The sequence below is a fragment of the Fringilla coelebs genome (genome assembly GCF_963513975.1).
Source record: "Fringilla coelebs genome assembly, chromosome: 2".
Taxonomy (NCBI): Eukaryota; Metazoa; Chordata; class Aves; order Passeriformes; family Fringillidae; genus Fringilla; species Fringilla coelebs.
Genome location: NC_140029.1, coordinates 95,499,579 through 95,512,112, shown reverse-complemented (window position 1 = coordinate 95,512,112; position 12,534 = coordinate 95,499,579). Strand labels below are relative to the sequence as shown.

Here is a 12,534-nt window from a genome sequence, read left to right as displayed (position 1 = left end):
GACGCACGGTGCGCGTGCGCAGGGCGGGAAGGCGGGGCGGGGCTGGGCGGGGCTGGGCGGGGCTGGGCGGTGCCGCGGCTTACGCAGCCGCCGGGGGGCGTGCGCGAGCTCGGGGGGCGGAGCTCTCGGGTTCCTGGAAGTCGTGGGGGCGGGGCCGGGCCGGCGGTGCTGAAGCGGGGGAGGAGGGCGAGCGCGTGTCCGCGCGGGGCGGGGCAAGGCGGGGAGCGCGCGCGAGCGGCCCCGCCCCGCCAGGTGAGGCCGGAGGGTGGGGGGGGCATGAGTCAGGAGCGAGGGGGCGCTGGAGGGGCTTCATGCGGGACGCCGAGGGGAGCCCGGCCTTGGGCGGCGGGGATGAGTGAGGGGGACCGTGCTGCCCCAGCCTCCCGGGACCCGGTGCGCCGGGGTGCGCCTGGCCGCGGCGTCCGAGTACCGGGCGCTGCTGTCTCAGAGCCCCGCTCGCCTCGCGCGGCCGCCGCCCCGCCGCTCGCGGCTGCAGCCTGAAGCAGCGACGTGGCAGGAGGCTGTCGGCAAAGCCCGGCGGCTGGTCCTACTCCGCTGCGGAGGAGGTGGCGAGGTGGGTGTCCCCCCAGTCCGGTTAGCCGCGCTCCGGCCGCCTGCCGGCATGGGACGGAGCCCAGTCCGCAGCTGGTCTAGAGGAGCTCTCCCTCTCCGCTCCTCCCTTGGCCGGCTGTTGGGGCCCCGGGGCCCGTTAACGGGTTGGGCGAGTAACGGCGGCGCTGGAGGCGGAGGACGCGGCTCCCGGTGCTCGGCTCCCGCTGCCCTGTGCCTTCCCCGCCGCTGGGAAGGAGCCGGCGCCTGGTCAGCCCTAAGGGGTTGGTCTCGCTCCGCTGCTGTAGCGCTTCTCCTTGCTGGGATTAGGAGCAAGAGCACATAAAAAATATTAAAGAAAAATAAGTATGCGAAATATTTAATCCTTTTAGCTAGCCCGTATGCCGTAGTTGCGGACTTCTCAAGAACCAGCCTCCTCGTGCCATCATTGCGCTCCGAGTCTATGTGTATCGTTTATCCCCCTTCGATGGTCCTTGTAATACATCCTTCTCTCAGAGGTGACCTTATCGCTCTCTGCCTGAAAGGAGGGTGTAGCCAGGTAGGGTTAGCCTCTTCTCCCAGACAACCAGCAACAGGACAAGAGGACAAAGCCTTAACCTGTGCCACGGGAGGTTTAGGTTGGACATCAGGAAGAATTTATTTGCAGAAAGGATGATTAGGTATTGGAATTGGAGGTGATAAGAGTCACCAACCTAGGAGGTGTTTTAAGGAAAAACTGGACATGGCACTTGGAAAAAGTGCCATGTCCAGTTTTAAGGAAAAACTGGACATGTCTAATTAACATGGCAGTGTTCGGTCATAGGTTGAACTCGATTTTTTTTTTTAAAGTAAGAAAATGATAGTTGTAGAACAAGATCATGGCTTGTTCTATTATGTAAGCATCTTTGCATTATACAAAGGAGTACAATGCACTTATTTTGCCTTGTGTAACAAGTTTCTGGAAGTACCGTTTACAGTGGTTTTTTCTCCTGCCATCCAAAGGGCACTGACGGTGAGGCAGCAGGATGAAGTTGGAGTGGTGTAGTCGACTTGCCCTTTGCTCCAAGACAACCAGCCAGACTTTTCTGCTTGGAGGAGTGTTCATTGCATTAGGTTCAAGTCGAATCCTCCTGATGAAGTATTCTGCCAATGAAGGTACAGTTGGGCAATACCTATGATGTAGGTATTGCCCAACCTCGAATAAGAAAGAGTTGATATTTGGGCTAAAACATACCCAAAAAACATACTTCTCCACCTGCAGAATTCTTTGCATAAGCATCTTATTATATTTATAGGGACATGTTTCTGCACTGGAAAATTTCTGTATAGCCAGTAGACTACCATAAAGGTGTAACTTGTGTTGCAAGTTGTATGATCTACCTTTAAAAGATGAGGCAGGTGATTTATTTTATAGCTCACTCTTCAAAGATGACATTGTTGTGTAAGCACTCTTGACGGTACATGATATGATGGAAATATTTTCCTTGCAACAGGCTTAGAAGAGAAGTGGTATTCTACTGGAAAAAGTGCTAAAACTGGCTGGTATTGCCATTTCTAAAAAAAGATTATGTCATCCTGGAAGCTATTTTTTGTGGGGGTTAAAAAATACCATACTGGTCTTTGGGGAAAGCCTTCCCATTTAAATTTATTTTTAAAACAGCCATGCTCTTAAGTTCTTCCAAAAAAGTTCTGCTTTAAACTGGGACCAAATGAGGAAAGATTTCAACTCAGAAGAGGCTATTCAGGAAGTTGTATGTCATAAACTTTGAAATATTTATAACCGAAGTTCTGACAAAGCCTTTTGTGACTAAAATTGTGATTGTAATGGTTAAAATAAAGTATTGCTCAAATTATGAATGCAGGCGACAGAAACTGATTGTGCACTCTCTGATTTGCTGGATCCCACAGATAACAAGTATGATTACCTTCCTACAACAGTGAACATGTGTTCTGAAGTAGTAAAACTGGTCGTATGTGTAGTGTTGGCACTCTGGAATAGGAAAAAAGGTAAGGACCTATGTTTTAAATAACTAAATTGTGTTGACTTTGAAAATTTGCTGTCCTGCAAGCACTTTTTTTTTAGCAGTAGATCACACTCTCCACTTGCCACAGGTTTTGCATTGCAGGTGATTTTTGTTTATTCTTTCTTTTCTGTCCTGATGTTAAAACTATGAGAGATTAACTTAATAGCATTTCAAAATGGTACAGATCAAATATTTAAATTGGCAGAGGGTGTCAGGCACTGGAATTTCATGTTAAATTGCACTGTTGATTTTGTCTCCTTCTCCAGGAAACAGTCATGGCTCTGGCAAGCCGATAAAATTTTCACCTTCCCCATTTAGTACAGACTTACCTAAGACAGTAAATATATTCAGTCAGTGTTTGCCATCATTGCCTACTGCTGACTGCATGTTTTCTGGCTTTATTTTTCTTTCTTTTTTTTTTTTTTTTTCATCCAGATGTCTGAGTTTGGCTGAACTCAACTTATTGGTGCTTCAGGAGAGGATTAGATATCATTGGGTAGTTTTAAATCTATGCTAACAAAGTACTTTTGGCAGCAGCTCTGGAGTAGTCCAAAGTTTATCACAGTCTTCCTCCTAAAGTTTGTGTCCTGTATACTGAAGTAAATGTCATTCTTTGTGCTTTGTCCTTTCTTTCTTCTTTTCTTCCTATACGTTCTTTTTATACCCAGATCATGTGCTGTGGTCTGCAAATACTGAATTCTGGTTTATTTTGTACTCCTGACTTTACTGACCTTGGGGTGCTCTATGAAGGAATCCACTGTCTATGTCATTGTTTCTGTTGTAGATTTGATAAATCATCAACAGGAAGTCACACCCAGTAAGGCTGTCACTGTTGTGTAGGGACTTTTGGCCCTCAAAGACTGGTTGACAATGGAATTTTTGCTCAGAGTGGACAAACACTGTGATGGATGTAACAGGTTCTGTGATGTTTTCTTTGCTGAAGCAAGGAAGTGAGCACCACACAGGGTTGCTGCTCTAGCTGTGTGTTCTGCCCTGGAACACAGGTTCCTGTGTTGCCAGAGACCTGTGGAACCCAAGAGTTTTCAGTCTAATGGTGTTCCTCAAAATAGGAAAGTGGTACCTATTCTGTTACAAGAGAACAGGCTTTCAATAATAGGAATGAATGTCTTTCTTACTGATTTCTTTCCCTTTCAGAAAAGGGTTGTAAGGATCATCTCTCTGAATGTATTTCCTGGAGGAATGTATGGAATTCCATGAAATGGTCAATTCCTGCCTTTCTTTACTTTTTGGATAACTTGATTGTCTTCTATGTACTGTCCTACCTCCAGCCAGTAAGTATACTTACACTGAATAACATGACTTCTCTTTGGCTATCTACTGTGGTAGCACTGGCAAGGCAAGATTGTAACTGAGCTGTCTGCTGTTTTAACACAGAAAGAATAATCTGTTACCTTCTCATTCTCTTTCCAACTGGTCAGTGTTGTACAGCTTTTAGCATGGATGACTCTTTATATTTTCTCTATCCAACATTATTTAGAAATAGGGTGAGTGCTTAAGAAGTGGGAGGGGTTTTGGTGCTTTTCTTCCTTTGCCTCTTCAACTCTTTACTTTTCTTTCAATCAATTTGTTTCTCTTGTTATTATTTGAGCCGCACATTTCTGTGGGGCTTTTACCACTCTGTGTTTGTGACATAAAGTGAATAAATGTAATCTCACAAAGGGAATAGGTGTAACATAAACTGAGGAGGGGATGAAGAAAACAGACTTAATTTTTGCATTTGTTTGTTAGCTATGTTTAAGTATAAAATTTAGTTGGTACTTTCTTCTAGCTACCCTCATCCTTTTGGATGAAACTGCATATGCTCAGGAATTTGTTCATGTTTTCTGCTTGCTTTTATTTTTGTATCGTGATACTTTTTGGTTCAGAATCTATGTTTGCAGTAAGATGGAAACAGATGTTTTGTGCTTGCTATAAAATACTGTGGCTGCCCCTGTTGAACATTAAAAAGAAATGGTTTTCTACCTTCTCTATCAGAATTCATCTTTAAAATATTGTTGTCTTAGTTGTATATTTCTGCCAGGGACAGACCAGACCAGAGTCTAGACCAGGACTCAGCTGTAAAAACCTAGTAAAATCAAGAGTCAGATATCTTAAAATAACATGCACAGCTGCTTGGTTCTGTGGTTTTTTGTGTGGGTTTTTTTGTTGATGGGATTTTTTTGTTGTAGTGGTTGGGGTAATTTTTGATTGGTAGGGGGTTGGTTTGGGGTTTTTGTTTTGTTTGGGTTTTTTGTTTTGTTTTTGGGGGGGGGTGCTTTGTTTATTTGTGGGTCGTTTTGGTTTGTTTTGGGTTTTAGTTTTAGGAAGGAAATTCAGCGATGATATTTGTAGAAGAAAAGCCTGATGCATAAGGGGTTACATAAATGCTATTTTTCTCTTAAGCAATTTCATTTGGTTCAGTTAAGGTAATCCTTTGTGAAATGGACAGCTTTTGTTTTACGTACACACACACTCAGGCATACCTTGTCTCTGTCCCCTCAGAATACGTGCTCCAAGATTCCTCTTTTTAGAACTTTTAGCATCTTTTAATTAGAGAAATTTTATGATGGTTAGCCAAAACTGTAGCGTTATTACGATAAAGAAGTATTAAAAGAGATAACTAGATATCTCCAAGATAGAATATCTTGGTAGTGTACAAGACCATGAATGTGAAATGTGAAGATGCTTAAAAGGAAGATGGCCATACCCAACTGAACCTGCTCATGTGACTTTAAATACAAAGTAGTTTTGGGAATAAGTAGTACCTGGGTGAGCAGCTGCTAGAATTAAAGAGTTGCTTTGGTGAGATTTTTTTGCTTGAAACTTCAGCTCTAACTGAGCTGTGGCTTAATTTCTTAGAGACTTACCTTTTGAGACTTTACTTGTGACATGCAGATTAGTGGCATGGGGAACTTTGATATTCGTATTCCTTTTCATCTAGGACAGAGATCTCTTGAAGTTTCAGAGAACAAAGTGAGTTAAAATTAATTTTTTTAACTGTCCTTCGAAATATTTTGGTAATAATGTTACCAGAGATGTTGGATGGGGAGCATTGACTGTAAAGCAAAACCACAGTGTGCATGAACTACATCTACATTTTGCATAAAGGCTCTTTTTTTCCAGAGCGATTTCTGCCAAATTTCCTTCTTTATTCAATATTTTTCTCCTTCCACAGTGTTCACCTAACATGAATGTTTACTGAGTTTTAATTTTGCAAAGTGGAAAATTAAGATGTGTTTTCTTAGGGAGGTGTCTCATTGTCAGTAAGTGTTCAGCTTACTTGAGTGCCTGTGTTGTGCTGTTTCATCAGAATTGTTGTTCAGTAGACAGGGATAAAGTGGAATGAAGATAATGAGAAAAGAGTCTGTGCTTTTCCTCTGATGAAGGAAAAAGATACTCTATAGCAGAATTGGGAATGGGAAATGATGAGAAAGTTCAAGAAAAAGTCTGTGTTTTGTACTCCTGAATCCATATTTTCTTATGTGTAAAATTGTCTAAAAAGCTGAGGCTCAATGGGACCAAAAACTTCAGATGCCTGGATCTGTTGTACATTTACTGACTATGCAGGGTAGTTCGGAGTAACACACAGTTTGCAAAACACCCCCCACCCTCGTAAAGTGGATTTTTTTATTCCTATTGGTGGATTCTGGTCTTTATTGGTAACTGGAGTGCTTAAAAGAGCCTTCTCTTGATCAGGTCTCCCAGTATAGAGTGTTTAATACAGAGACAAAACAGACAGTCCTTGCCACAAGGAGTTTGCAGCTTGGGATCATGGCCATGGAATAAAGCGCTCATATTATTATATAGTTATTCTGAAATTAAACAGAAGCTTTAGAGTTGTCTTCAGTTGTACTTCAAAATAGATTATTTTTTTTAAATTACAGTTGCAGTCTTAAAAATTCAAGCCAAGCACCTCTTTATCTTTGATAAACTCTACAGCAAAAACACTTGACATAGAAGAAGTTTGTTTTCTGCAAGTGGCTTGTCCAAGTCTGGAATTTCATGAACACTGCAAATGGCACTGCAGCCAGGAGCAGCCTCCTCTTGCTTTATTCTTTGCTTATTCTCCTTGTGGAGTAACTTCCTCCTTTGTGTCAACACAGTTGTTTTTGCAGCTCACTGATCAGCCCAGCTGGGGAACTGATCTGACTGAAAACTAAACTGTTCTCTGTTGAGTAAGTTTTCTGTTGCACTGGTTTCCTCACATCTTCATTTCACTATAGCTTTCCCCACTGCAGTGGAGCTTGGGCTCTATGGTTTCCCTGGGATTTTGAAATGGGACTTGACTATCATTTTACAGGTGTGTTATTGTACCATTTGGATGAGAAAGAACATTCAGTACCAGTGCTTTTCACTCTGGCACATTGCAGGAAGCTGAACACTTGAAGTCTGTAGGTTTTGGTGTCCACAGTGTGTCTGAAGTATAACTTTATTCCTCTCCTTCTTTTTCAAGGCAATGGCTGTACTCTTCTCAAATTTTGTCATTATAACAACAGCTCTTCTCTTCAGGATAGTGCTAAAGTAAGTAGTATTTGCCAAAGTAAATGAAATTTTAATCTTCCCAGTTTTGATGAAGTTAAGCTACATTTTTTCTCTTTGTCAGACAGGAACAGTAATTCTCTTTTCTTGCAGCTGTACCAACTTGGAGAGGTGGTTTTGTTTTCTGCATCTGAAGGTGTAGGAAATATGTTATTAGGAGTCCCTTCATATGTCTACACATTTGGTCAACTCTAGTAGAAAACAGTCTAAATCATGATTAGATAGTCATTGAATGGTAAAAATAAAGTTTTCATTTATGCATTAAATATCTTATTTCACAATTGCCAGTACTTCTTACTAGGCTGTTGCAGTTCTTATTTGAGTGTCAATGTGGTCTAGTAAGAGGAAATGAGATGCATAAGAGTGAAAGACAGAGGTGTGTTTGGTTCATTACTCATGTGACAAAAGCCAGACTAAGTGTTCCACTTTGCTGAATTTGTGCTCTTTATAGTATTATTTAGATTCAAAAAAGACTGTCAGGGAAATGGTTATTAACTTTACACTGTAAAAGTTGCTTGTGTTGAATATGGCACAAATAAGCCTTTCCTATATATGTTAATATGCCAAAACAGTGCCTGATAGTCTGACTCAAAATGCTTTTTCTCATTTTAGTTCTGTCTCTTGTAATGTCACAGTTCACTTAATCTTCCAAATTTTTGATTTTCACCAAGATAAGCAGGCTTTGAGTGGAAAAACTGTATAAAAAATTCTAATAGTCTTATGAATTATATTTGTAGATTTATAAGTTACCATCATATAATAGTTGAAAAGGGCTCCAAGTCATAGGGGAAAAGAGTAGTATAATGAACATTTTCCAAAGAAAGATGGTAATTATTTGGATGTCTGTGATTTTTTTTTTTACTTTATTCATCAGACTTTTGTTGCCATGGAGACAAGAGTTGCTTTTAAGTTGTTAGGCAATCAGTATCTAGAAATAACATGATCTTGAAAGGCCTTCCTTATTTCTTCAGAATACTTTATTTTATACTTCTTTGTTTGCCAGACTTGGCCCCCTTTGCCATGGTAAATCATGTTGCATTTTTGCATTTTATTGTATTCTGAAGAGGCTTTTCTTTACACCTGTCTGTCTCCTTATTTGTGGCATTATGTCTTTTATATGTTTTATGGATCTGGATGTTCTGTCATTTTATTTATGCCACTGTGTTTCTAAATTTAGTGGCTTTTTTGTGTACCAGGCGAAGACTCTCTTGGGTACAGTGGGCGTCTCTGGTGATTTTATTCCTCTCCATCGTTGCCCTGACTCGAGGAACTGGAGGCCATCAGCACAGCTTGGCTGCACATGGATTTCATCACAGTATGTTTTTTAGACCATCTAACCACTGCCTTCTCGCTACTGGACCTGAGGAAGCATGTGTGGAAAAGGGCAACTGTGCAGCACCAAGTTTCCTTCACAGCTTCCAGTGGAATGTGACCAGTACCATGGCAGGAGCATTGAAGCCTCTCCGCCTCAGCCTGGGCCATCTGCTTATTCTAGTGCAGTGTTTTGTGTCTGCTCTGGCTAACATCTACAATGAAAAGATGCTGAAAGATGTGGATCAGCTTGGGGAAAGCATCTTCACACAGAACAGCAAACTCTATGCCTTTGGAGTGCTGTTCAATGGGCTCATGCTGGCACTGCAGGCTAAGGACCGGAGGCAGATAGGGAACTGTGGCTTCTTTTATGGGCACAACATCTTCTCCGTGGCTCTTATATTTGTCACAGCTTTCCTGGGGCTCTCTGTAGCCTTCATCTTGAAGTTCCGAGACAACATGTTCCATGTTATGACTGCTCAGATCAACACTGTCATCATCACCACTGTGTCTTTTGTCATCTTTGACTTCAGGCCTTCTCTAGAGTTCTTTTTGGAAGCTCCTGTAGTGCTTCTCTCCATATTCATTTATAATGCCAGTAAAGCAAGAGGCCTGGAATACACCACTCTGCGGGAAAGGGGAAAACTCATCAAAGGAGATGCATGGGAAAGATCAAGCGGGGTAAGGCTTTTTCATACTTGTCTCCTTTGGTTTCTCTTTTGTTTCGCCTCCCTTTATGCTATGATATGATTGGAGGAATCAACTTGTGTGCGACAGGACTCATCCCTCAACACCAAAGTTCTGCAGTATTTCTTAAAGTCTTGGGTATTGCTTTCCATTTGCCACTTTTTGAAATCGTGAAGCCTAGGTAAGCATTGCTTTCCTGCTGCAACTGTAGACAGTCCTGTGAGCAACTTCAACTTTGTACAAATCTTTTCTTGCAAGCTTTATCACCAAGAGAGTTTACTTACCCAATTGGGAAACTGGAATTGATGCCTGGGAAGTAATTGTACTAAGTAGAACTGGTAAGTCTAGCTTAGGCCACATGATGAGGAAGCTAACACTTTCAATGTTAAGGCTCTTTCTACCATAGCAGTCAAAGACAGCTGAAGACAAAAAGCCAGTGTTTAAACACAGAGTTTTAACATGGTTTGGGTTTTTTTTTCTTGCTATATATTTCTTCCAGGCCTGCTAGTGTTTTTGTTCTGATTTGAACAGTGATCTAGTTAGCTAGATGGGGTCAGGGACAGCTTGCTCTTAGAGCTGTCATTCAGCTGAGCTGAGCAATCGCCTGATGGGGAAGGATTCATGTTTGTGTCCGTCGGGCCGTGGATGCGCGTTGTAACCAGCAGAGAGCGCTGTCCACACTGCGTTCCAGCAAACATTAAACTTGGAGAGCGAGCATTAAACTTTACAGAAATTCCACATGGCGCCTTTTTACGTTGTTGTTTAACGAGCAATAAATAACAAAAATTCGTATATTTTTGGTGTGCCAGGTGTTATCTATTTTAGCACTTACACCTAAGCAGCTGTTGTAGAAACGAATAGCAAAGCCAGCCAAATCTTGGGCTGCATCAAAAGCAGTGTGAGCAACAGGTCAAGGTAGGTGATTCTGCCCCTCTGCTCTTGTGAGACCCCACCTGTAGTACTGTGTCCAGCTCTGGGGACTTAGATCTGATGGAGTGAGTCCAGAGAAAGGTGATCAGAGGCCTGGAGCACCTCTCCTATGAAGACAGGCTGAGAGAGTTGGGGATGTTCATCCTGGAGAAGAGAAGGCTCCAGGGACACTTTCTAGCATCCTTCCAGTACCTTCCAACCCATACCATTTTATGATTGTATGGAAGAAGGGACTACAAGCTGTTTTAGCTGAGTCACTAAAAAGTGTTAAAGATGCAGGGAATGTTTTTTGACTATGTATATCCTAAACCTTATAACACACTTGTAAGATATTTAAATTACAGGGATTACAGGATTTTGCTTTAAATAAACCTTAGTCTTTTTTTTTTTTTGGTGGTGGTATTAATAACAAGATGACTTTTGCTCACATTGCTCTCTTTTGCTTCTGGTTCTTGTAGGATGGAGAGGAATTTGAGAGGCTGAACAAACCAAACAGTGACATCGATACAGATGAAGATTCCCTCTAGCATGAAGCTGTCTTGGAGGAGTGCTATTGCTCACAGTGAGAGAGTGTTAATCTTTCATTAACATAGGGAAGAGTTGTTTTTCCCCACTGACAGACTATTTGGAACTGTTTTGGGGCTGGATGTCAAATGTGGATGAGGACAATATTCAAGCTGTATATATGGAAAGTTGTATTCATTTGTGCCTGTCTCCCAGTGTCTGGAGAAATGGAAGTCTGGAATGCCTTTGTAGCAGCTGGTGAATTTTACACGCAGCTTATGTGGTCCAACTTTGAAAGAGCTTGAATAAAACAAAAGTTTATTAAATAATATGAATGCGTCATCTTTTTTGTGTGCGTTTAGAAAGGCTTTGTGTAGAGGCTTAGTTTGCACTGAGCCCACTACTGAAAACAAATATTATGCAGCTACAGTAATGCCCTTCAACATCTGGAGCACTGAGCAAGAGAGTGCAGGTGGCAATATCATCTGGTGTTGTTTTACCCTGGCAGATTGATAAGGTCTTGCATTCATTTTGTAGAGAGAGAAGTCATTCTGCAGAGTGCCAGGCCTAGTGATCTCAGAATTTCTGTTGAGGCATCTGCTGGATTGTATTTTGACTGAGATGAAAAATAGGTTCCAAATTATTCAGAGAATTTTGAAATAGGCAAGGGAACAGGGATGCTGATAAGGGATTCCTGGTGTGTTCCAAAGCCTCTTCTCTCAGAGCAGTGGAAAAGATGTTGGTTTATAATTTCCTCCCTTCAAAAATGTGTCTTTCATAGTTGAAAGATACTGTCAGAAGAATTCTTAAGATAAGCAATGAGTTCACTGTCAGAGCCTCATACCAGAGTGTCTAGTAAGCAGTAAGTGATGCATTTCTCTAGACTGAAGACAGTCTTGCCTTTGTTCCCCTCTGCCATCCTGTGTAGTCTCTGTGTGTAACACTTATGTGTACTGTATTGATGTCTTATTGCTATATTAACATACCTCCTGTCATTTATCCATCAAGATGGTCAGCCTGTTTTCATTTGTGGCCCATGGTTAAAACTGTCAAGTTATAAATGAATCTAAAATTTCTAATTTTTTTTTCTGTATTTTTTAGAGTATATATTAAGAATGACCATACAAAATTAATTTAATGTTGTTGGTGAGAAGTTTTTTGCATCTTATTTCATTGTGCTTGTATAGCAAGCCATTTCAACATAAGTAATCCTAGTTGTTTGCATCAGAATCAGTTTGTACAGAATGAATAGAAGGTATATTTCAGTGTAAATTCTGGAAACTCTGTTGCTCTCATCAGTTTATGATGTTGTATGTTGGGAAAAGAAACTTAAAAACAATCCTCAAATTGTTAAAGACTTAGTGGCAATGAGACTTTTTTTTTTCATTTCATTCAGCTTTACAATATATACCTGAATTTGTTGCCTTTTTCAGTAACAGCTACCAACTTGTGCAGGTACTTTCAAAAAGAGTGAAAGTACTGTTAGCTTTAGATTGCTTTGCATTTATATGAGCAGTTAGATTTTACATGAAGTTCCAAAGACCTTTGCCTTGCATCAAGTGAGAACGTAGAAATCAGCCAAGATCTTACTTCTAAAGACAGAGCATCAAACCAAAGATGAATATCCTAAAAACCATATTTGACCTTTGTGCCTGAAATACTTGCATCAAGAGATGGGAAATTTGGAAATGACTGATCTTCAGCTATTTTAAAGTGCATTTAGCTCTTGCTTTCAACTCTTGTCCTGCTTAATGATTTTCTTTTCTGTAAATTTCTCCAGCGCTATCATGCTTGACTTATTTGCCAAAGTCTAGGTTGTGCAAAGGTATTGGTTATGTAACTGTTGAGCTAAGTTTTTGCTCGTGCTGCAGATTTGGTTCCTTCTAACATGTAGAAATCTTTCTGTTATCTTCAGGTTGGAGGTCTCAGAGAAATTATGTTGGATGGCCAGACAGGTTTCTTATTATGATGGAGAACTGTATATCCCCTT

At 41.3% G+C, this 12,534-nt stretch overlaps 1 protein-coding gene across 2 annotated transcripts; it reads left to right on the top strand.

Moving 5' to 3' along the window:
• Positions 1–160: 160 nt before the first annotated feature.
• On the top strand, positions 161–10,860 carry SLC35A5 (solute carrier family 35 member A5). Of its 2 annotated transcripts, none has more exons than XM_084226381.1 (7): positions 161–252; positions 1,552–1,704; positions 2,458–2,556; positions 3,729–3,865; positions 7,027–7,094; positions 8,309–9,104; positions 10,499–10,860. In XM_084226381.1, exons 2-7 carry the CDS (start codon positions 1,575–1,577, stop codon positions 10,565–10,567), a joined length of 1,299 nt encoding a protein of 432 aa, XP_084082507.1. In that variant the 5' UTR covers positions 161–252; positions 1,552–1,574; the 3' UTR covers positions 10,568–10,860. The 2 variants fall into 2 exon arrangements, with proteins under 2 accessions (XP_084082507.1, XP_084082508.1); XM_084226382.1 differs by lacking the exon at positions 161–252 and adding an exon at positions 330–574.
• The last annotated feature ends 1,674 nt before the right edge of the window (positions 10,861–12,534 follow it).